Source organism: Phyllopteryx taeniolatus, chromosome 9 (genome assembly GCF_024500385.1).
Source record: "Phyllopteryx taeniolatus isolate TA_2022b chromosome 9, UOR_Ptae_1.2, whole genome shotgun sequence".
Classification (NCBI taxonomy): Eukaryota; Metazoa; Chordata; class Actinopteri; order Syngnathiformes; family Syngnathidae; genus Phyllopteryx; species Phyllopteryx taeniolatus.
Genome location: NC_084510.1, coordinates 31,834,472 through 31,859,287, shown reverse-complemented (window position 1 = coordinate 31,859,287; position 24,816 = coordinate 31,834,472). Strand labels below are relative to the sequence as shown.

The window sequence follows — 24,816 nt, the reverse complement described above, 5'->3', positions numbered from 1 at the left end:
GGAGGCTGTATGCGCACATTCTTTCTCTTCGTCGGTGCTTGTTGTATTGTTTATTTGTTGTTTCAGTCATCTTCTGTTAGTTGGCAGGATGACACAAAACTACTCAAACACAACTCGTGCGAACAAGTACAGTAAATGTATGTACAGATATCTACTGTATCTTTGATTGTATACTGTTTTCTACAAAATTATAAACGTAGTGTATTTGTTTTAGCTACTCCTTTTGGTAATATCGACAGAAATATACATATATGCATACAGTGTATATGTTGGTACAATTTACACCATAGTGAGGAGAAGCGGTACTGGAAATGGATGGATGGAACCACAGCGGCGCACGTTATTCAGCTAGTAGCTGGCTACAGATACTTACACGACCAGACATCTGATTGACAGGTGAAGGGCCGTCTACAGCACCTTCAGCGGACACAAAGTCCTGCAATTTGAGGGCAAGCCTTATTTATCATGAATTCAGAGCCTTATTTTACATACATGGCGATTATTTATTTTTTTTATTATTCAAATTTGGCAGGTCTTAAAAAACACTTCACTGTGGTGTGTCAAATCTACAAGAGATATTTTGGTCTATTCGGTTCTACTTTAACACAAGATGTCAGCACAGAGCCACCAAAAACTATAATATATGTTTAGGCTTCATTTGTGTTTACATGCATCCATCCATTTTCTTTACCGCTTCTCCTCACTAGGGTCGCGCGCTGCTGGAGCCTATCCGAGCTATCTTCGGGCGGGAGGCAGGTACACCCTGACCCGGTCGCCAGCCAATCGCAGGGCACATACATCGCAGTTGTGTTTACATATATCATTAATTTGTATAAATAAATGATATAAATGTATTTAACGTTTGACACCAGCTATAAAGAAAGTTTTGGTTCAAACCATCATGCCATAAACCTGTAGTCATGCTTGTTAGCGCAGCATACACAAGAAGTCCGCTAAACTGTTTTCTGGATTTGCTCACGTGACTTTCTGAATATAGTGGATTGGATTCTGGGTGTTCAATGGCTCCAATAGTACGTCACTGACTCAAATGGTAAAAAAAAACAAAAACAAAACATTGACAATCGTTTTGTATCCAGTGATTTAGAAACGGTCATTTTGTTTTGTATAGTGGGTAGTCACGAGTGGTGGCCTACGATTTTTGCAGAGTACTGTAAATCTATTGGATGTGTACAGTCATGAAGTCCACGATGCGACGAGTGGGCGTGGTCTCAGACAGTGGCTTGAGGCGATTGGTTCCTCCTGACGCGAGCTTTCCTGCCGTCATGTTTCAGTTTGATGGTGAAAATTTGGTGCTGCCGCCGTTTGTCTGGGAACCACAGCTGCTCGCAGTAGCGCTCCGCCATCTTGCGCTCTTTGGCGCTACCCGGCCACGCCCGTGCCGCCACAGGGGCGGGGATGGGGCCCGGGGCAGCACGGAGAACGCCGGCGGGGACGACGCGGAGGCGGAAGCGGCTGATGATGCGAATGTATTGGCCTTCGGTGCTGCTGCAGGTGTAGACACCGCCGTCGGCCATTTGGAGACGCTGCAGCAGCAAACCTCGCTCGGTGCGCACCAACCGCTCGTCCTCGCTAACAGGAAGCTGAGGAAAAAAGGGGATTATTTCTTTGGCTGTTTTGGAAATCCCTCCCTCTCTACTAAATAGTACACATTTTCTCGTGCTGTTGGAATGTGTTGGGAATCAATTACTTACTCATTCTCTACCCTGTAATCATTATTATATAATCGACCGCATAGTTGACTAATATGTTCCCAAAAAAAATCTGTTTTAGTGAGATGGGATTCTAGGGAATGAGTCAATGATTGGGAACCCGGCCTGTGTTTGCGCTTGGTCCTTTTTGTCCGCTTGAGGTCACCACACTCACGTTCCACACTAGAATATCTGTGACTTTGAGTGTGTGTGGCTTTAAAGGTGGGGTCTTGACCCGGTGAGTCGAGTTTGCTATTGTGAGTTTAGGTTAACAGCTTGCTCTTGGATGGCTTACCGTTAGCCAATCCGAATGTCGAGGGTCTCAGCACCACTTGTGGTCGCAGTGGCTCGTGTACGAATGTGTTTATTTTGGTTGTTTGTGTTTTCAATAAAACGGTAGAAAGTGGGACCAACAGTTGTGTCTATCCTAACCACCTGCGGAGGGATTACAATTCGTTCTAACTAGCAATGGTAGCAGAGGTGGCAAAACCGGGAGGGCACCCTAAGTGCCCTTTTTTTACCCAAAGTGCCCCTATGTGTGTAGCAAAAAGTGCTCTCAGAGCGTCAAAAAGTGCCTTCGGAGAGGGTAAAGTGCCCCTAAAAAAATTTCATCAATTTCAATGACAATCGACATTGTCCCACATTATCGCGCTACTAGTCACTTTAAACTGGATACACTCGTTGAAGTCTCGGCGCCCTTTGCACGATGGTCATTGCGCCGGACTATTGCAATATTAGTGATTCCAACTGCTCTAAGTGCTAGAGCACTCTGCCTCTTTTTGCACAATTGTCCCCAAAAAATCTGATTCTGATTCTGATTAGCTTGTGTTGGCCATCGCCGTGTTGTCGTAACTTCTACAGGAGACACATTGCACTTTGTTATGGAATTATTCTTGTTATTCCATGAATCTTTCCAGACCTACTTTTATTCTTCCGGCCCGAGCACAAAAGCAGCAGAGAAAACCCAAATAGGCAAATCCCGACTATGCAGGTTTCGCTGAACTCACAGGATGGCGCTCCTTGCTCCGCTGCAGCGTCCACGTGAGCGCCGCCTGCGACGAGCGAGGGAAGCACTCCAGGAAGGACGCGTTGCCCTCCACGCCATACGTCTCCCTCACCGACACACCGCCCAAAACTCAAGCACAAAGACGTCCGTCGTATTAAACGCCACGAGGTCAAAGTGCAGCTTGTGATGGCTATCAAATCATCATCATCATCATCATAACAATACTAGACAATGTTCAACTATTTTAGGTGATAAGATTCAATAGTTCATTACTTACAACCATCTGTGATTGGACAATGACTCCAGGGCTCGCCGTACACTGGGTCTTGCCCCCGTGCCCTCCTGACGCACACGCACAAGCACACAGACACACGCTCAATTTGGTGGTGACAAATGTTTATTGGACAGTGGAATTGAGACAAAATACTTTTTATTGAGCACAAAAAGCAAAATACAAGTCGCGCCTTCAAACCTTTTTATTTGATCGTTGATGATTTTTTTTTCCTGCTGTACCTTGGGATGAAACGGTGTACTTATAACCTTGAAAATGCCACTCGTCTAATATAATATAATCGAACCTAATGGAATGTAATTTGTTTGTGTGAGTAGCAGCCTGATGGAAAACAAACCAAATAAACCAAAATTCAAGTCAATTGAATCCATTGTTTAGTGTGTCAAATATTTGAGACTTCTCTCTCCCCAGCCACTTCGTCCAGGATCCCGAGGCGCTCCCCGGCCAGCCCGGAGACGTAGTCTCACCAGCGTGTCCCGGGTCGTCGATGGGGCCTTTTCCCGGTGGGACGTGGTCGGAACACCTCACCAGGGAGGCGTCCGGGGAAATCCTATTCACATGCCCAAACCACCTCATCTGTCTTCTCTCAATGCGGAGGAGCAGCGGCTTGAGTCTGAGCCCATCCAGATTACCGAGCCGCTCACCCTCTCTCTAAGGGAGAGCCCGGACACCCTGCGGAGGAACCTCATTTCGGCCACTTGTATCCCCGATCTTGTTCTTTCGGTCACAATCGAAACCGTGACAAATCGTGACCATAGCTGAGGGTAAGAACGTAGATCGTTCGGTAAATCGAGAGCTTTGCATTTCGGGTCCGCTCCTCACCCCCTTCACCACAACAGACCGACACAGAGTCTGCATCAGTGCAGACGCTTCCACCTGTCGATCTCCCGCTCCATTATCAGATACTTGTACTCACTTCCTCGAACCGAAGAGGGCACTCCGCCCTTTTCTGACTGAGGAACATGGCCTCGGATTTGGAGGTGCTGATTTTCATCCCAGCTGCTTCGCACTCAGCTTGGAACCACATCAGAACCACATCACTGCAAAAAGCAGAGACACACTGCTGAGGTCACCAAACCAGACCCCCTCAACACTTTGGCTGCGCCTAGAAATTCTGTCCATAAAGGTAATGAACAGAATCAGTGACAAAGGGCAGCCGAAATGAATCTGACTTACTGCCAGCAATGCAAACCAGACTCTGACACCGGCCTTCTCCAAGGACACAAAACACATGTAGACTGGTCGGGCGAACTCCCATGTACCCTCGAGGACCCTGCTAAGGGTGTAGAGCTGGTCCACTGTTCCACGGCCAGGATGAAAATTACACTGCTTCTTCTGAATCTTAGGTTAGACTTCCAGACGGATTCTCCTCTCCAGAACCCCTGAATAGACCTTACCACGGAGGCGGACAAGTGTGATGCCCCCTATAGTTCTTAAAAAGGGAGACCACCACCCCAGTCTGTCAATCCCGAGGTACTGTCCCCGATGTCCACGTGATGTTGCAGAGGCGTGTCAGCGAAGACAGTCCCACAACCAAGACAGCCCTACAACAGAGCCTTAAGGAACTCCGGGCGGCTCTTGCCACCGAGAAGCTTTTTAACTACCTCTGTGACTCAACCCCAGAGATAGGAGAACCCGCCTCAGAGTCCCCAGACTCTGCTTCCTCGTAGGAAGGTGTCCACCAACGGGTTCGGGGATTGCCGCCATGACAGGCACCGACCACCTTATGGCCACAGCTCTGGTCGGCCGCCTCAACGATGGAGCCACGGAACATGATCCACTCGGACTCAATGTCCCCTGCCTCCCTCAGGACGTGTTCGAAGTTCTGCTGGAGGTGGGAGTTGAAACTCCTTCTGACAGGGGACTCTGCCAGACGTTCCCGAGTTGGACCGGCACCTTCCCCCACAATCAGAGCCAACACCCCACCAGCGCTCTCCAGTACCCCCTCCACAGACTCCAAGAAGGGTGAGTACTCTGAGCTCCCGTTTGCATTGTTTACTATCATTTTTTTTTTATCATCATTTTGTTTATGGGTTGTCCACGACCAGACTGGTCAGGAGGTGGGACACATTGACGCGCGTGAAGATAGGTCGCCCGCCCATATGAGCTGATGCCGCCACATGAAGCTCACCACCTCGTCCAGGAAATCCTACGTAGACTCGTGGAGAGCGTCGTACGTCTCGCTGGGACACTGGAGGACCGGTCGGAAACCGGTCAGACTCGTCAGAAAACCAGTCAGATTCATTGGAAACTAGTCTGGGACAGTCACCCGTTAAAGACAAGTCAGAAACCAGTCGGACTCTTGGATTTGTTTGCGGCTTCCTTTCATCAACTGGACTCTCAATGGGCCACTTCCACCAACATGCTATTTCTCGCCTTTTATGGATGGCCTCGTGCGACGAATGTCGCCCGCTCGGCATCCGTTGCAGGCTGCTCATCGCTCCATTTGGAATCCTTCTGAAGATTTCATCCCTTCCACCGTCACCGTCGAAATGTCTTTTCCTTTCTGGGTTTTCCCGGCTGGGCTTCTGATTTTGACCAAGGATGTCAGCCATCTCTGTGAATTGAATGTTGAGACTCTCTGGTGATACCCAAATGAACCTGACTTGACTTGACAGTCGTTTCGTTTTAAAATCATTTTGCTTTCCATCATTTTTATTTACAATCAGTTGGTTAACGGACATTTTGTTTGTGACTGTATTGATTTTCAATCAATCATTTTATTTGGCATCTTTTTCTTTTACGATTGTCTACCTTCATTCTATTAAGAATTCTTCATTTCGTTTCCAAATGGGCACCACGTCTTTGGCAACGTTCAGCATTGTGTTCTCTTTCCATCGGCCTCCTAAATTGTCCCACGCAAAACAAAATGTTGTGAAAACGATTCAGCTCATTAGCTTTTAGCTATTAGCAGGAGTTAAAGTCGCGAGTCTTTTTTTTTTTTTTTTTTCCGCTAGCGAGGTTAGAAAGGAAAGGTCACGAAATGAAAAAAAAGTTGTCATCATTGAATGTACTTTTGCAATCTGGCTCCTCTCCATTGACAGTCAGGTTGTTAGTGTAAGCAGTGCACATCAGCGTGGACACGCTTCCGACTATGTGGAATTGTTTTTTTTTTTTTAAATCAAGCACAAAATGGTCTGGAAATGAAAATATAGAAGACTGCTCGTTCACGCTCACTTTGACTTTGTTTACGAAGCCGAGCATGTACAAGTGCGCCCCCTAGGCTATGTCTGCACGTACCCGTTGCCGTAGGCAAAGTACGGCGAGCATGTCTGTCCGTCCCAGGCGCAGTACGGATCTCTGGACAGGCGACACTCGCTGCAGTCGGCGTACAAGTGGCACCGGTGGAACGCCAGCTGGGACACGCCCCCTTCGCTGGACACGTAAAGCTGTTGCTGCAGCAAGAAAACAGAAGAATGTTACTTTTGCTCAATTTTGTCCTTCCATCCATTTTCTTTACCGCTTCTCCTCACGCGGGTCGTGGGCTGCTGGAGCCTATCCCAGCCATCGTCGGGCGGGAGGCGGGGTACACCCTGAACCGGTCGCCAGCCAATTGCAGGGCACGTAGAAACAAACAACCATTCGCACTCACATTCGCACCTACGGGCAATTTAGAGTCTCCAATCAACCTCGCATGCATGTTTTGGGTTGTGGGAGGAAAGCGGAGTTGCCGGAGAAAAGCCACGCAGGCACGGGGAGAACATGCAAACTCCACACAGGCGGGGCCGGGATTTGAACACCTGTCGTCACAACTGTGAGGCAGATGCGGGAACCAGTCGTCCACCGTGCCACCTCATTGTTATCCTAATATTAATATTGTTTCATTCACTCATTATAAGAACGTGTAAAATGTTCATTTGTACTATTTTTTAATCAGCTTACTCATGATCAAATAGAACGTCAAATGAAACACAAAAATGTATTTGTAAAATGGTTGATTTTGCTAAAATGTTTTATTTCTCTCTTTACAATAACTCAACTAACCCATTAAATAATGAGACACAGCGGCTGAAATAACTATTTAACACGTCATCATTTTTCTCACTAAATATACTTCCAAAGGTGCGATGGATCGGAAAATTTCACCGGATGTCGAATCCAATCGAAAATCTATGGAAAGAACTGAAACTCAAAGTCCATAAAAGAAGCCCACGGAACCTTCAAGATTTGAAGACTGGGCCAAAATCAAACCAGCAAGCAATGCATGCGACTGGTTTCTCCATACAGGAGGAGTCTTGAAGCTGTCATTGCAAACAAAGGCTTTTGTACAAAGAATTCAATCAATACCAGTTGTCGTGTTCAATACTTTTCCCCTGTGTCATTTGACATGATGACACACAACTTCACTTCTGAGCTTATTTGTTCTACTTCTTTGTTTGTATGGATTACTTGGGTTGCTCCCAACATCTGGTGGAATTTTCACGTCATATTTAGTGAGAAAAACGGCGACGTGTTAAATACTTATTTCAGCCGACGTAGATGATTCCTAAATACATTTAAAAAAGGAACAGTCACTCATTCATCTTCCATACCCCTCACCCTCACTAGGGTCGCCTCAGAACTGCGAACCATTCGTCCGCCATGCCGCCCCAAAAATGAACAAATACATTTTAGTGGATAGGTTTGAGAAAACAAACGACGACTTGCAATTCAATAAAGGACAGAGGTGAGCTGGATTTCAGCATTAATGAGGCATAACATGCGATCTGATCTTTACAACAATAGACAAATAGCCTTTTCTTCAACTCATGCTGTAACACACCAACAATTTGCATTGGACCCAACATTCACAGAGTAGGGTTTCAAAAATATTTTGAGGAGCAATTCATGCAATCGTTCCGGTTATTTCAAAGGGTTGTTTTCTTTTTATATTTCTGATTGTACGAAATGCTGTGTGAAAAGCAGAGAAGTGGACAACGTACTTTCTTGCTGGAGATTTTCATGCTGCGGATGGCGGCGCCACTCTGCGGAGCAAACGTCAAAATGCCGTCAGTGGAATTGATCGACTCGCCGACACAAACATACAGCGTTGCCCTGAAGTTGTTCCCTCATTGTGCTCCTGCCTCAAAACACTCATATCTCAAATCACATTTCTCCATTCAAATGAAAAGACCGTTATTCCTTTGCAGCCGCCCAATTAAAAAGCAACAGAAAAAGGGTTAATCAGGCAAACAGCACTCTATGGTTTTGCACTTTGTAAAAACAGACAGTCATAGCGTCATGAATACAATCAAATGTAAAGAATTGAACGGTTTGTATTGTGCTGCCCCTTCTGGTGTGCACATCTTGGGCACCAGAGGGCAGTATAATGCATAAATACAGATATGAATGACGATTATTCACAGTGTACAAATAATTGACCTGCAAGTATTGTTATTGGGCGTCTACGTGTAATGCTGCATCCTTTGTGTTCAAATATCTGTTGCTTAAAGGGTTATAATCAGGAGTGCACTGAAAATCGTCAAAGTGCACCAGATTTGATTGTATCGGTACGTATTTAAGGACCAAGCATTTTCTTGATTTAAAAATGTGTTTTTATGAACACCAATTTTTGCGCAGCAGTGGGCGGGGCTCGAGTTGTGTTGTCATTCACAGATAACCAACAAATCTTCTGAGTGAACAAACTGAATGAAATCACTTCAGGAAGTGATTTCTTCCTTTTCTCAGCTTAGCCGACAGCCACACAATAACCGTTTTGCCACAAATCACCCAAACACCACTTGATAAAGATAAAAAGTGTTGGGGGATAATGCAACGCAATGCTGGGAATAGAGACAACGTGGTGTCCGTAAACCATGTGATGTGGATTGAACCAACCAGTTCAAAGAGGATCCAGACTTTCCTTTCTATGACTTCGGCGCTAACCACTGGACCAACGTGCCGACCACGACAAAACTAATCATAAAAAAATCGAGTCACATGTTTTCCATGTGGAATATCACCTGGAAGACGTTGAGTTCTTCTAGAACAATCTCCTCCGTCTCCGAGGTCACAACCTTCAGCACCTTGCCGTCATCTGCGGGAAAGGCAAGCAAACAAATGAAAAACCCAAAAAGGAACTCAAGCGTGCACAAGCGTCGGACCACATCTGCCGCTTTTGACTTCAAGGTCACCTTGGCCTTGACGGAGGCTGCAGAAAGTCCACGAAAGCTTCACGTCAGGCTTGCCGAGCTTTATTTTTAAGGTTTTCCAAGTACTGCACAATGCTACCTTTCATTACGAGTACCGCAAATTACTTTACATTTCGTCATAATTATTTGGGAGTGAGCTTTAGATTCGCCGCCCGCTCGAGTAAAGCCAAAAAGAACAAAGTGACGATCACGAGCGAGGTACTGACCCGTTCCCAGAAACAAGACGACCGTCCTTCCGTCCTCTGTGTCTGGCCGGTCCACAACCAGACTGGTCAGCAGGTGGGACGCATTGACGCGCGTGAAGATAGGTCGCCCGCCCGCAGGGAGGACCGCTTCCCACATGAGCTGATGCCGCCGCATGAAGCTCACCACCTCGTCCGGGAAATCCTGCGTAGACTCGTGGAGAGCGTCGTACGTCTCGCTGGGACACTGGAGGACCGGTCGGACTCATCAGAAAACCATTCAGAGACCAGTCCGATTCATTGGAAACTAGTCCGGGACAGTCAGAAGTCAGAAACCAGTCGGACTCTTGGATGCACTCTACCCGGCGTCAAGAACGCCTCCACTGGCGGACGATTACGGAAAGTCAGTGGAATCTTGAGGGACCGTCACAGCCCGGAAGCTTACTCCCCCCACCCCCCTCCCTCTGGTAAAAGCCGCAGGACATTCAAGTCTAGAACCATGACGATAAATAACTGCTTCGACCACCAACCAGTGAAAGGCATCTTCCCACTGCCCCCAAAGTGTGAACAATTCGATTCTTTTCTATTCTCATTAGAAAGAAAGTGATGAGATACCAAAGTGCAGGTTTTCAGTACTTAAATACAAGTACTGATACTTGTGTAACAAACAACTCTGGTGAAAGTCAAACTACTGAAGCCTCTCTCTTCTCTAAATGTACAAAAGCTCACAATTCTAAATGTACTGAAGTAAAAAAATGAAAAACTCAATTGACATTTTTCAACCCAATAATAAAATCCATATAGTGAGATTTTTGTCCCTCTCCAGATGATTGGTCTGCTTTCTCTGGGGGCAACCATGGACAAAACAAAGAAAAATGAAAACAGCTAGGCTTAAATGAAGATGAGCATTTATTTGTCCGAGTTAAAAATAAAAAAGCTAGATTTGTTTCCAACATTTATTTGCCCACTGCCAAACGGGAGGGGAAGGGGGGAGACCGACTGAAACTAGTCGAAAAAAAGCTTCTTTTTTTTTAAGGTTTTGTTTTGGCAGTAGGCAAATGTGTTGGAAATATTATATTTGATCAATCCAATTGCAAAGTTAATGCTCAAACATGACACAAATTAATGCCAGCGAGCCAGACTTCAACAAGCTAGCTTTCTAAAAAGAACATTTATTGCAGGCAATTTGGAAAAAAAAGAGCCAAAGAATATTCTTACCTATGACAGGTTATTCCCAGTTCGGAGCTCCCTTGTCGTGATTGTTTGATGTGTGTGCAACCGCACGCAGCACAATGTGCGGGGATCCTTGTTATTTTGGTTTCTAACCGTGCCGACCACAAAACATGGAACACACAGACTTTGCCCCCACTAGCTTAGCTACATGGAATGCACCGCTACTTTGACCCCACTAGCTTAGCTACATGGAATACACCGCTACTTTGCCCCCACTAGCTTAGTAGGCACGCGCTGAAAGGAGAGTGTCTTATCTACGAAGTCAATGAGCAATGACTCACTTACTTCCGTGTTTTTCTGTCTTCTGCTTTGTACGTAGCGTCGTCGCTAACTTTAGGTTTTAAAAGTAACAAGGTCATTTTTTAAATGTAAGGAGTAGAAAGATATTTCAGATATTTGTGCTAACAAAGTAAGGAGTCAAAGTAAAATGTCGCCAGAAAAATAAATACTCAAGTAAAGTACAGATACCTAAAAAATGTACTAACACATTCACTGCCACTGACGGCTTTAGAAGTCAAATATCCCTTTTTTCACTGGGACGCCTGGCAGTGATTCAGTACAGTTACGAAGTACCGTACTTTGTTACTTCCCACATCTGCCAGTTTCAGTAGCGGCCTATCAATAAGTTGCAAATCCTCCCAAATGAATTTGTTAAGAGGTACTCACAGCCCCGGGTCTGGGGTACGGTATGCGGCCTTTGTACTCGACCCAGCGGTGGTCCGGACCGTCCCGGTGGGCGTACGGACCGTTGAAGGCCGCGCGAACGCTCGCCATGGAGAACGCGCACACGGCCGAGCCTCCGAACAGAGCGCTGAGGGGAAAAAAGAATAACGTGACGGCAGGGGCTGCATTGCGCAGATTGTTGGCGTGGTTTGTCTCACCTGGAGGTCGTGAAGAGGCCATAGAGGACAGGGTTCTGACGGTCTTTGGTCTCCAGAACAAAAACATCCTCTAAAGGAAGCAAAGCAGCAAGTCCTCACATTTGGAAGGTCGCAGCAAGATGGAAACACCCGATGACACGAGGCCGACCGAACCAAACCGAGCACGTCCTGTCTTACAGTTCGGAGGTTCTGGGTTTGAATCAGGGCTTGGACTCGGCTTTCCTGTGTGGCTTTTCCTCCCATGTTCCAAAATCATGTTATTGTGTTAGCTTTATTGAAAACGAGACCTTGTCCACAGGTGTAAAGTTCTCGTTTGTCTGTATGTGCCCCGACATTGACTGGCGACCAATCCAGGGTGTACCCAAATCAGCCGGGATAGACTCCAGCTCACCGTTCTGACGACGAGCCCAATTGAAAATGTACGTCGCGTCCGAACAGTGTCGAGGAGACAAACGATTGGTGAAAGACGGCAAAGAGGACGGACGTGATCGGATTTACCGAGTCGGTCGAAGTGCGTGTGGACTCCGGATGGGCCCGGGACCGAACACACCAGACGAGCTTTGAGGAAGGTGGTCCAGCGGTTGATCAGACTTCGCCTCCCTCCCACGTCGTTCTTCATCCAGGAGACAGGAAGTCGGAAAAGGACGCGGTTAGCGGCCAGGGCCAGCAAGCGCTAAACACTATCGCAAGCACTGACCTATATTTACAAACTAAATTCCAATATTTCTTGTTCATATTTTCAAACGGTGTATTCTGTTCATTTGCTACGTGATGTTTCTCTTGGCTGCGCCGCTTCCAGTTGGTTTGGATGCGGATGGTTTCAAATCTAAATGTTTATACTCCCAGTCTTTTTTTTTTCCCAACGCGGAGGCCTGCAAGAGGGTCTCGCCCAGCTTGAAAATCAGGCTTCGATAGAACTGTAATGACAAACGTACGCCAGCGGATGGGAGCGTTGCATCGCTTCGGATTGGAGGTCAACACAAATTTGGAGTGGAAAATAAAGATTAGGCGGAGAATCTTAGCCTGTCACGTCGATTAGGAGGGAGAAATAGTCCAGCACGTCGGAAGACGGACAAGTCTGGGCGCCTCACGCTCCGACAGAGTGTGAATATGTTTACTATTAACGGAGTGTTCTGTCCATTGACCGTCTGTCGTCGTACTAGAGCGGCTCCAACTACCGGAGACCAATTCCTTGTGTGTTTTTTTGGACATACTTGGCAAATAAAGATGAAGATGATTCTGATTCGGATTCTGGTATGTGCGGCGGTAGCTAGTAGAAAGTGTGTGAAAAGCTGATGCCGTTCACGAAGCGAATGGCGAACACCATGTAAAAAAGCCGCTGACGTTCAACTCAAGTCAGCGTTGCTCACGGCGCGTTTTTAGTTGTATGTCTGTCCAAAAAAAACAAACAAAAACAAAAGATGATGATTTGACTTGTTGTTGTTTGTTCTTTTATAGTTTGAGGTCTCACCAAAGCAAAAACTACTGGCATCAAGCTCACTGTTCTGTTTGACACCTTTCTTTTCACAAAAAGCTGCTTTTCTCCACTTGTTGGTTAGAAATCAGTTTTGGGGGAAACTAAGCCATGTTTTACTTCCCGTGACCAAAGAGCAGAAAAAGGGAAAGACAAACTTGTTTTCTGGCGGAAGAAGAGTGTCTCCTCTTTCTTTTGGCATGCTTGGTGCTTCTATTATGACAGAACGAAATATTGTGTGGCTCTTGAAAGATGACGCTAAAATGCTGTAAAAGGGTTGCTGAAATCATTGGCGCAACCCTTCTTTGAAAACAGCTGACAGCGAACGAGCGAATCATCAGAATCTTTCGATGTGCATCTGATATGAACGTTTGATGTTTTGCTCACGTTATTCGATCGGTACTGATGGCGAACTGTTCCAGGTGGTGTGCGCAAATGTAAAATATATTGAGGTAGGGTTAACCGTTTGGATAACTGTGGCGCTATTATTAAGTCCCCGACGAAGGGTCCGAACGCACGTCAGCCAACGGCCGGAGCGGAGCAGTCGTACCTTACACACTCGAGCCACTCGGCTGTAGATCTTCTTATCCCACTGCTCCGCCTCCGCCGCCACCTCCCTGAAGAAGAAGTAGATCTTGTCGTCGTCGCTGTTGTGAGTGTCGGCGATGGCGAAGGAAGCCACAAATTCGGGAACTGACACGAGAAACAAGTCAGAGGAGGTCCGTGTGGTTTGCATTGCAAGGTAACCGGCGACGGCGTCGTCAAGTCACCGTTGAGCCAGTTGCGGTCGTACGCTTCCGTGCGGAGGTGGCGCCCGGCGGCCCCGACGGATGTCCGAAAGATGGCGGCGTTGGTTCCCATGAAATCCACAGACGTGGCGGCATACACGTCGCCGTCTGAACAAAAGACGCTTTCGATCTTTTACCGTTTACAGCGCAAACCCATCAACACAAAGGACAACACAAAGCATTCAAACATGCTGTTTTTTACGATCGACTGTTTTTTTTGTTGTGTTTTTATCGTCCTGATTTCTTGTCTTTCTTCTCTAGTTTTTAGTGCCTTCTTGGTCGTAAGCCACATTTTTGCTCTTGTACTTTCTTTTGTTGCCTTGCTTTTACTTGGCCTTTGCACCACAGTTTGAGCACTTTTTGTTCAGATTACCTTTGATGGTGTTTTTCTTATGCTTCCGTAGTACGCTACATGAGAGGAGTTTCCTTGTTAGTTTGGTACTTTTGTAAATGAAGACTGCTGTTTGGATTTCACAAGTTTCTGTGTCCGCTTTGGGTTCTGAGCAGCCCCATATGCTACAGTCTGCACGAGAACCCGTTGTTGGCACCTGGGCCCTTCTCACAATCGCACCCGCGTCATACGCAGCCTGCTGACATCAGCACGAAGACGTCATTCACGGTACTGGCGGCAGGAGCTCTTCGACACGCGCGTACACGCTATCGTGGCTCTTGAAATCAAGTTTGTCACTTTAGCAGCAACTTCAGCAAGCTAACAGCTGCAAACTGAAAAAAAAAAAACATGGGCGCATGTGTGTGCGCGCGTGTGTGTGCACATGTAGTACCACTGAGTCGAGCAGCGAAAGGTTCTTCGGGACTGTAAGGACATTTTCCTTGTCCGGACGTGACGGTGTGAGGCAGCATAGAGAGCGCCTCCTAGAGGACACACATTTGCACGGACACGTCAAGACACTTTCAACAACAGTGGAACCTCGGTTCGCTAACAATATATTTGATTCCCGCACTCTGCTCGGGTACACAAACAGACTCGGCACGGACGCGTTGGACCGAGTTGCGTTTTCTCTCTCGCAGCGTTTGCAGTGTGTCACCTCTGTCATATACAGATTTTGGGCCTCCGAATTAGCCCTCAGTTTGGCTTCGAACTGAAAAGTGTATTGACATGAACCGAAGTGACGAGGCTTCTATTTGTTGTTCCGGCAACGTATGGAACTCCATGCCATCCGGAGGTAATGCCGGCACACGGTCCTTCTCAGTCCCAAAAGTGCTGTCCACCGTCCTCACCGCGCTTGTGCGCCAGCCGCACACAAAGGCAAGTCGCTTTTGGGGCGGGAATGGATTCATTCGGTTTCCATTCGTTGAAATGGAAAAACTGTTTCGTTTCACGAGCGGTCTCGGAACAAATCAAGTTCCTACACCGAGCTTCCACGGGCATATTTAAAAAAAATTAAAAATCTATTCAATGAGGTGTGGGCAAAATATGGCCCGGGGGCCACATTTGGCCAGCTCGGTTTTTTCATCCAGCCGCTGAGCATTGATATTGTTAAGTGTACTCTAATATTTGCTGTATTAATTCTTAACGCATCCAAAATGTCTTCATAAAATGCATTCATTTTTTAAAATGCATTCATCTCCTTAAGTAATAGATTTTTGTCAAATTAAAAAATTTGCATATTTTGTGAAAGCTTTACTTACGAGTGCACCAACTTACATGTATTTTGAGTTACTTACTGTCACTCAGTCATTTTTTGGCATTGTTGGATTTTTGCAAATTTGAGTTACGAGCTAGCTTCAGATACGCACGCAACAACATCCGCTTCAGATACGCCGCCGCTAGATGGCAGGAGAGGATAGCACAACATCCGTAAGTCAAGGTGCTACTGCACAATTAGGTATTTTGTTATTTATTCTACAAAAAAATGGTTTACAAAAATGTATTTCATGAAGCAAATGACAATTCAGTATCTTGTCTATTTTATGTTGGCATTTGGCACTCCGGTTTCCTCCCACATCCCAAAAACATGCATGCTAGGTTAATTGGAGACTATAAATTGCCCGTAGGTGTGACTGTGAGTGCGAATGGTTGTTTGTATGTATGTGCCCTGCGATTGGCTGGCAACCCGTTCAGGGTGTGCCCCGCCTCCTGCCCGATGACAGCTGGGATAGGCTCCGAAAATGGCCCGCGACCCTTGTGAGGAGAAGTGGCTCAGAAAATGGATGGATGGATATAATTGCATTGGAAAAAAAAATATTATATATATATATATATATATATATAAACAAACCAGATAAACAGATAAACCGTCAGTAAGCATTTTTGCGGTTGGGTTCTCAACCCAAAAAAAAGGAAGATTGAAAAAAATAAATACTTTTTGGGGGGGGGGAAATATCCACGTATTGGTGAATCCGTGCGTGCCCAACCCCGAATATACATATATAATATCTCCTCTGTAAATTTAATTTCAATTTGTTCCACTGTAGCGGGAACTGCAGCCCTCCGTCACTCCATCGTGTCCTCAGCAGGAGCGCCACCCGGTGGTCACGCAGGGTTGCGGCTCACCTTATTTTGGACCAAGAGGATCGCACACTGCGGCCGGAAGGCGCCCGTGCCGCAAACATAAACGTGTGTGTCGTTCAACGCTTGCAGCAGACGGACAAAGTTGGCGCAGTCGTCCTGAAAACGACAAAACAACAGCTCAGCGCTTTTGGTCTTTGTCCTCTTTAATCACTGCCAGCCTTCCCAGTTCACAGAGATATTGGACTTCTGAAGCCGTCAATGGCAGTGAATTGAACACGTTCACTGCCTGGGAAGGTTGGCAGTGAATGAGTTAAGATGATGACTTACGTGCAAACTTTTTCCAATCGTGAGGCAGTGCTGCAAGGCGCTCTGAGCGGCAGGCCAGAAAAACTGCGGACAGACACAAGCTCACTTTTCAGACTAAACTAAACAATCATTATATTCAATAATTTCATCGTCAAAACTGCTGAATTAGCATATTTCCTGTTCGGGTCAAGACGCCAAGTGTGCCAGTGAACAGCCTCACCTCACCTCGGACCGCACAATCCCTCACAACCTCGTAAGGTTCGTCATTGGCTGGTGCTCTTCATGGCTCACAATGCGCACTCTCATTTTCCATTGTCAGATTTATATATTTCATATTTTGGTGCTTCGTGTTCATACGGAGGTCCCCTAGAGCCAGGGTATGAGAAAAATGTCATTCATTGATGATCTGTTCCCTCGGTTTAGTCACCGTTTAGTAAACTGTAGTAACTTTAGTAAACTGAGGGTACAGTTTACTTGAACGGCGGGAACAGATGACTAAAATGAGGGTACAGTTTACTAAAGGGAGGGAACAGATTACACTGGGGAACGCAATTTTTGTTCAGTTAGGTCTGACAGCGGTTTTTAACTCATTTTTGGGTGCGGAATCCAAAACTGATCTCAGTTTTTCTCTTTCGCGTCACATTTTTGAACCATACATCCCCGTTTTCTTGAAAAATGTGAAAAATACTTGCCCTAACAGATATGTGCTTGTTTTATAAAACTTTTCAAATATTGCCATACAATGAAATATGAAAGAAACAGGCATGACTGCAATGTTTATGTTTTACAAAGAATATGGCACAAATCCTCTTAATTCCTACTATGCTAGCTTTCTGTTTGCAGATATTGATAGTACTGGCCTATTGGGAGCTCTCAATTGTGACTGCCACGTAGCGTTAGATGAGTCCAATCGTAATCAGCTGGCAAGTCTGACTCCAGCAAATCAGAGGAATTTTGCTTATCTGGTGGGTGAGCTGTGGAGAAAAAACTTGATGACCTCGAAAAAAAAACGGACTGCAATTTGGGAATCGGCATGCCAATGTTAGTTTTAATCAGAGTAAAAATCTAACTCAACAGATTTTTTTCCCCCAAATTGTTCCCCAGTGTATCGATGAATTTTGGTCTTCTCATACCTTGGCACCAGGGGGGGGCTCCGTTTTCAGTTTCAGTTTTGCTGACCACAGATGGGCAAAAAAGCACGACGTAAGGCAGACAGAACTCTGCCTCACTGAAGGGGGTGTACGAGAGCACACGGGTTCACGTCGGTGCCGTTCTTCTTCGACGCGGGTCAAATAGACTTGGTGAAATTCGGACAGAAGTGGCGCAACAGCGCCGTCGCTGGCACAGAGCCGCATGTGCAGGAAATCCACAGCGCCGGGAGGAGACTGGTACGGTTCTTGCACCGTCCATCTTCATTCACATTGAAGTATTGCTGTTCTGTATTTGACAGTGGAACTTCCACTAATTGTCATGAGGCCGGGCTGCTTCACTCCGTCACTGTTAAAGTGACGTTTTGCAGACAAAATGGCCCCCTTTGCAATTGTTGAGGTGTTCTCTCACCTTTGCGCTTCCATGCTGTAATGCAGGTCACGTTCATTGTGGTTTATTTATTTCTGCACTTCCATTTTTCACCCGTTTGCTCATTTAGTTAACACTGAGTACGAAGTACGAAGCCGAGTACTATTTTAGTACATCGGCTTGGCACGTCGACAAGAATTTGCTGGGAATGCAATGCTGCTTATGGTCAAATTTTGTGTGCGTGAAATGAATGCTGACATTCTTTTGAACCAGTTTTGAATGTCAGGCCATCATGCCACTCCGTTTCTCAATCTAAGTCTAGTGTCAGGGCCTCGACACGCGACACCGGCGGTACAAGTATGTGAACCTCGAGACTCAGAACTTCTCCGTGAGCTCATCTGAGTCAGGTTCCAGACAACCGAGAGTCCAATCAATGTGCTCAGATTGGAGGTGTCGGTTAAAGTTGCCTCATATATTTTGCACACGACTGCACGTTAGCTAGCCATCGAGCTAGCATTTGTGACATTGAGACGGCACTTAAGTATCTGCAACATTTGCACAATCAACATTGTCCCAGATTATCGTACTACTCGCTGGAAGTCATTGCACCGGACGGACTATTGCAATATTAGTCATTCCAACTGCTCGTAGTGCTGGAGGACTCTGCATCTTTTTGCACAACTGTCCCCCCAAAAAATAAATGTAACAGCATTACCAGATAACTAGCAACCCTTTATTTCTCAGTGCCCGTCTTTCTCAATGTCTCAAAGTGTCACCAAAGTGTTCTCTGTCAATCGACCGTCTGTTGTCGTACTCGAGCGGCTCCGACGACCGGAGACAAATTCCTTGTGTGTTTTTTTGGACATACTTGGCAAATCAAGATGATTCGGATTCTGACACTGATGGGACATTGAAGTGAAATTGTGATGACCTTGAGGTGACATTGAAGTGACATTGAGGTAACATGGGAGCTGCTTTGCGGACTTCTGACCGTGCTCAAGGGAAGGTCCACGCTGTCCGACCTCAGCATGTGGATGTGATCTTTCCCGCCAATCAATAAGCGACCCCGATCTTCATCCAATAGGAGCACCTGGAAACCGCCGCTGGTCTCACCCCCCCAATAGACCGCCGAACCGTTCTTCAGTTCTGTCAATCAGACACAAACATGAACTCACTTCTTCCTGTCCTGTAACCTCCAACTGCGGGCTTTAGAGCAGAACATGAACCACAACCAGAAGCTGAGCCTGCCCTTTCCTACCTTGCTGCGACAGCTTCAGCCTGGCTTCCCATTGGCCGCGCGTGTTAGCATCTGCAGCCGTTAGCATGGCCAGTTGGAGGAGCCACAGCATCGCGATGTGAGACGACGAAGCCATTTTGGATCTGAAGCGGACACAAAGACGGCCGACAATGTCATAAAAAAATTGCAATCAATTATTGCTGAATTTCTACAGTTTAGAAATACACGTCAGCTGGGTTCTGAGCCTTCAAAAGTCAGCGGATTCCACGATGTCTGCTCACAAAGACAGCCAATAGAAACGTGTGAAACATCTGGATGCATTCCAATCAGGTAAGGACCCTTCCGGCCCCTCCCCCCACGCTGTTTCTCTGTTGGACTGTTGGACTGTGTGTGTGTGCGTGTAGTGGTGTGAAGCATTTCCATATGAGGACGTATAAACATCCCCTCCTTGAGCTGTCACCTTATTGTGGTGGAGGGGTTTGTGTGTCCCAATGATCCTAGGAGCTAAGTTGTCTGGGGCTTTATGCCCCTGGCAGGGTCACCCATGGCAAACAGGTCCGAGGTGAAGGACCAGACAAAGCCCTATGATGACAAAGAATTCAGGAAGACATTTTCACTTGCCCGGGCGCGAGTCACCGGGGCACCCCTCTGGAGCCAGGCCTGGAGCTGGGGCTCGAAGGGGAGCGCCTGGTGGCCGGGCCTGCACCCACGGGGCCCGGCCGGGCATAGCCCGAAAGGCTAACGTGGGTCCCCCTTCCCATGGGCTCAACACCTGTGGGAGGGGCCATAGGGGTCGGGTGCAGTGTGAGCCGGGCGGTGGCCGAAGGCGGCGACCTTGGCGATCCGATCCCCGGCTACAGAAGCTGGCTCTAGGTACGTGGAATATCACCTCTCTGGCAGGGAAAGAGCCCGAGCTGGTGTGTGAGGTCGAGACGTTCCGACTAGATATAGTCGGACTCTCCTCCACGCACAGCTCGGGCTCTGGTACCAGTCCTCTCGAGAGGGGTCGGACTCTCTTCCACTCTGGAGTTGCCCACGGTGAGAGGTGCCGAGCAGGTGTGAGTATACTTATTGCCCCCAGACTCTGCGCCTGTACTTGGGGTTCAACCCGGTGGACGAGACGGTAGCCTCCCTCCGCCTTCGGGTGGGGGGATGGGTCCTGACTGTTGTTTGTGCCTATGCTCCAAACACCAGTTCAGAGTACCCACCCTTTTTGGAGTCCTTGGAAGGGGTGCTGGAGAGCGCTCCCGCTGGGGACTCCATTGTTCTGCTGGGGGACTTCAATGCTCACGTGGGCAATGACAGTGATATCTGGAAGGGCGTGATTGGGAGGAACGGCCCGCCCGATCAGAACCCAAGCGGTGTTCTGTTATTGGACTTCTGTGCTCGTCACGGATTGTCCATAACGAACACCATGTTCAAGCATAAGGCTGTCCACACGTGCGCTTGGCACCAGGTCACCCTAGGTCGCAGTTCGATCGACTTTGTGGTCGTGTCATCGGACTTGCGGCCGCATGTCTTGGACACTTGAGTGAAGAGAGGGGCGGAGCTGTCAACTGATCACCACTTGGTGGTGAGTTGGCTCCGATGGTGGGGGAAGATGCCGGTCCGACCTGGCAGGCCCAAACGTATTGTGAGGGTCCGCTGGGAACGTCTGGCAGAATCCCCTGTCAGAAGTAGTTTCAACTGCCACCTCCGGCAGAACTTCACCCATGTCTCGGGGGAGGCGGGGGACATTGAGTCCGAGTGGACCATGTTTCGCGCCTCTATTGCCGAGGCGGCCGACCGTAGCTGTGGCCGTAAGGTAGTCGGTGCCTGTCGTGGCGGCAATCCCCCAATCTGTTGGTGAACACCAAAGGTGAGGGATGCCGTCAAGCTGAAGAAGGAATCCTATCGGGCCTTTTTGGCCTTTGGGACTCCTGAGGCAGCTGATGGGTACCGGCTGGCCAAGCGGAATGCAGCTTTGGTGTTCGCTGAAGCAAAAACTCGGGCATGGGAGGAGTTCGGTGAGGCCATGGAAAAAGACTTTCGGACAGCTTCGAGGAAATTCTGGTCCACCATCCAGCGTCTGAGGAGGAGAAAGCAGTGCACCACCAACACTGTGTATAGTGGGGATGGGGCGTGGGGTGTGTTCCAACTACAGGGGGATCACACTCCTCAGCCTCCCTGATAAGGTCTATTCAGGGGTGCTGGAGAGGAGTGTCCGTCGGGAAGTCAAATCTCAGATTCAGGAGGAGCAGTCTGGTTTTCTTCCTGGCCGTGGAACAGTGGACCAGCTCTACACCCTTGGCACGGTCCTCGAGGGTGCATGGGAGTTCACCCAACCAGTCTACATGTGTTTTGTGGACTTGGAGAAGGCGTTCGACCGTGTCCCTCGGGGAGTCCTGTGGGGGTGCTTCGGGAGTACGGGGTACCGAACCCCCTGATACAGGCTGTTCGGTCCCTGTACGACCGGTGTCAGAGTTTGGTCCGGGTATCCGGCTGTAAGTCGGACTCGTTTCCGGTGAGGGTTGGACTCCGCCAAGGCTGCCCTTTGTCACCGATTTTGTTCATAACTTTTATGGACAGAATTTCTAGGCGCAGCCGAGGCGTAGAGGGGGTCCAGTTTGGTGGTCCTAGAATTGCATCTCTGCTTTTTGCAGATGATGTTTTTCTGTTCGCTTCATCAAGCCGTGACCTCCAACTCTCACTGGAGCGGTTCGCAGCAGAGTGTGAAGCGGCACCTCCAAATCTGAGACCGTGGTCCTCAGTCGGAAAAGGCTGGCGTGCCCTCTCCGGGTCGGGGATGACATCCTGCCCCAAGTGGAGGAGTTCAAGTATCTCGGGGTCTTGTTCACGACTGAGGGAAGAAAGGAACGGGAGATCGACAGGCGGATCGGTGCGGCGTCTGCAGTGATGCGGACTTTGTATCGGTCCGTTGTGGTAAAGAAGGAGCTAAGCCGAAAGGCGAAGCTCTCGATTTACCAGTCGATCTGCGTTCCTACCCTCCGGCCAAAAATGAGTTTCCTCCGCAGGGTGTCTCTAAGGCTCTCCCTTAGAGATAGGGTGAGAAGCTCGGTCCTCCGGGAGGATCTCAGAGTAGAGCCGCTGCTCCTCCGCATCGAGAGGAGCCAGATGAGGTGGCCGGGGCATCTGATCCGGACGCCTCCCGGACGCCTCCCCGGTGAGGCGTTCCGGGCACGTCCCACCGGATGCTGCTTTCACTGAAGACAAAAGCAGTCTAAAAAAGTTAAAGTTAAAAAACGACAGTTGTTGAACTATTATGCCAGCAGGTTTCGTAAGCCCCGCCCTCTTGGGGTCTCGCTAGCCAATTAGCTGCTCTTCTGTGAGATGCAATTTATTACGTTGACTTGTATCTGGTATTTATTAAGAATAAGAATGCTATGGTGTGACTAGTTTTTAAGTGCTCGTGTTTACATGGCTTTTATTTTCATTATTCAAGTGGGAAAATAATGTTTCCGTGGTAAATGCATTTCCCTGGAAAACCATTTGTACAGGAGAAAACACACGCGCACGCGCACGCGCACACACAGCATCAATGTGAACAATAACCTCAACATTTGCACTTGAATTGATAAATAGCAGGCTCGACACACAACAATACTGCAGGAAAGACACGCGCACACGCGCACAGAGACGGAAATGCGCACAGGAGGTAATATGCACACTCACTTGCACGCGCGCACGCACGGGGGAAACAGGAAGGCATCCACAATGGTGGGAGCCCAGTGACAATAAATCAAAGACGTAAACAAATGAGAGAGAATAACCCTAACAATAACTTAGTAGCGGCCAGGGGGGGAAGAAGTGGTGAGAAATGCCGCCTCCCGACACGAAGGAGGGTCCCGCCCGCTCGGGTTCGAGTTCATCTCCGCTGCAGCCTGAAACTTCCCAAATGAATTTTCTCAAATTGTGTTGGATTCCATCACTTCATTGTCAGCATCGCCGTGAGTCAATCAAGTGTCATTGCAATAGTTCTCCTCTTGCTTAACACTCACCCGTTGTGTTGGCGTCCTGACGTCACAGGGACAAATCACGCCATCCGCGAGTGAATCGCCCAAAAAGTATGCAGGGACCTGTCACCTGTCCTCGACAGCTAAACTCAATGACGTATAGTAATCTTACTGTAGGAGCTATGGTACTGTGGCACTAGTAGCCTACTCTAAAAGTCGACTTGGTTGCGCACGTGAAGCTGGAAGGCAGCCGAAATGGAGTGATGCCTTCAGGCTGCCTGGGACATTCCCCTACCCTGTCAGGTGGGCGTCGTCTGCTCCTCTGGACAAACGGCTGAGCTGGCAATCGTTCACTCATTCTACAGAGAAGATTCGGATCGCAGCGACCGCGTTTGCAATCATTCACTCACTCAGCACCTGCGTAATATTGGCATGATTTTCATATTGGGCATTTTCAATCAGCGATGTCCGTGAAGTTATCGTTTCAAATCAAACTTTGGAGCAAGCTCTACTTTTATTCATGGTTTTCACGACTTACAAATAAGTGAACTACAAAATGAAGTCAAAGTGAAAACATTCATTTGACATTCACTTATAAAAGGCTTGATTACAGGCCGAGGCGGCACGGTGGCGTCAGCCTCACAGTTCAGGGTGTGCCCCGCCTCCTGGCCGATGACAGCTGCTTAATCACCCTAACCTGCTGCACATCCTTCCCATCTCGATCCCTCTGTCTGGCCAGCCTGCATAGATCCTTTTCTCCTTCTTTAGTGTCCAAGCCGCCATACATGTCCTCATATGCCTCTTGTTTGGCCTTTGCCCTGTGTCGCATCTCAATGTATTCCTTCCGCCTCTCCTCGGTGCTCTCCGTGTCCCACTTTTTCTTAGCTAACCTTTTTCCTTGTATGGTTTCCTGTACTGTGAGGTTCCACCACCAAGTCTCCTTCTCACCTTTCCTGCCAGAAGATACACCAAGTACTCTCCTGCCAGCCTCTCTGATCACCTTGGCTGGAGTGATCCAGTCTTCTGGAAGCTCCTCCCGTCCACCGAGAGCCCGTCTCACCTCTTCCCGAAAAGCCGCACAACACTCGTCCTGTCTCAGCTTCCGCCACGTGCTTCTCTGCTCTGCCTTTGTCTTCCTAATCCTCCTCCCCACCACCAGAGTCATCTTCCACACCAGCATCCTATGCTGTCTCGCCACACTCTCCCCTACCACCACCTTACTGTCGGTAACCTCCTTCAGATGACATCGTCTGCACAAGTTGTCATCCACCCGTGTGCTTCGACCTCCGCTCTTGTAGGTCACCCTATGTTCCTGCCTCTTCTGGAAAACAGTGTTCACTTCAGCCATTTGCATCCTTGTTGCAAAGTCGACCACCATCTGTCCCTCCAAGTTCTTTTCCCGGATGCCGTACTTACCCATCACTTCTTCATCACCCCCGTTTCCTTCACCAACATGTCCATTACGATCTGCACCGATCCCGACTCTCTCTCTCGGTCTGGGACGCTCAGAACTACTTGGTCCAGCTCCTTCCAGAATTTCTCTTTGACCTCTCGGTCACATCCTACCTGTGGGCCATAACCGCGAATCACATTCTACATAGCGCCCTCAAGTTCAAGTTTCAGCCTCATCACT

At 48.0% G+C, this 24,816-nt stretch overlaps 1 protein-coding gene across 4 annotated transcripts in view; it reads right to left on the bottom strand.

Annotated features, from left to right (window-relative positions):
- Positions 1-33: 33 nt before the first annotated feature.
- LOC133484156 (semaphorin-3D-like) overlaps positions 34-24,816 on the bottom strand; it is a 49,863-nt gene continuing 25,080 nt past the window's right edge. Inside the window, exons 1-18 of one of the 4 annotated variants that reach the window (XM_061786338.1) lie at positions 23,229-23,633; positions 19,252-19,373; positions 18,985-19,139; positions 16,497-16,559; positions 16,212-16,325; positions 14,479-14,569; positions 13,679-13,804; positions 13,459-13,601; positions 11,933-12,047; positions 11,435-11,504; positions 11,220-11,364; positions 9,345-9,567; positions 8,950-9,023; positions 7,930-7,971; positions 6,248-6,402; positions 2,993-3,057; positions 2,717-2,844; positions 34-1,601 (exon numbers count right to left, since the gene is read on the bottom strand). In XM_061786338.1, the coding sequence (XP_061642322.1) occupies positions 1,230-1,601; positions 2,717-2,844; positions 2,993-3,057; positions 6,248-6,402; positions 7,930-7,971; positions 8,950-9,023; positions 9,345-9,567; positions 11,220-11,364; positions 11,435-11,504; positions 11,933-12,047; positions 13,459-13,601; positions 13,679-13,804; positions 14,479-14,569; positions 16,212-16,325; positions 16,497-16,559; positions 18,985-19,139; positions 19,252-19,366 (2,196 nt within the window). In that variant the 5' untranslated portion in view covers positions 19,367-19,373; positions 23,229-23,633 and the 3' untranslated portion in view covers positions 34-1,229. Of the gene's footprint in view, positions 1,602-2,716; positions 2,845-2,992; positions 3,058-6,247; positions 6,403-7,929; positions 7,972-8,949; positions 9,024-9,344; positions 9,568-11,219; positions 11,505-11,932; positions 12,048-13,458; positions 13,602-13,678; positions 13,805-14,478; positions 14,570-16,211; positions 16,326-16,496; positions 16,560-18,984; positions 19,140-19,251; positions 19,374-23,228; positions 23,634-24,816 lie in introns of those variants that run through there. The other 3 variants (XM_061786337.1, XM_061786340.1, XM_061786339.1) reach the window with 3 other exon arrangements.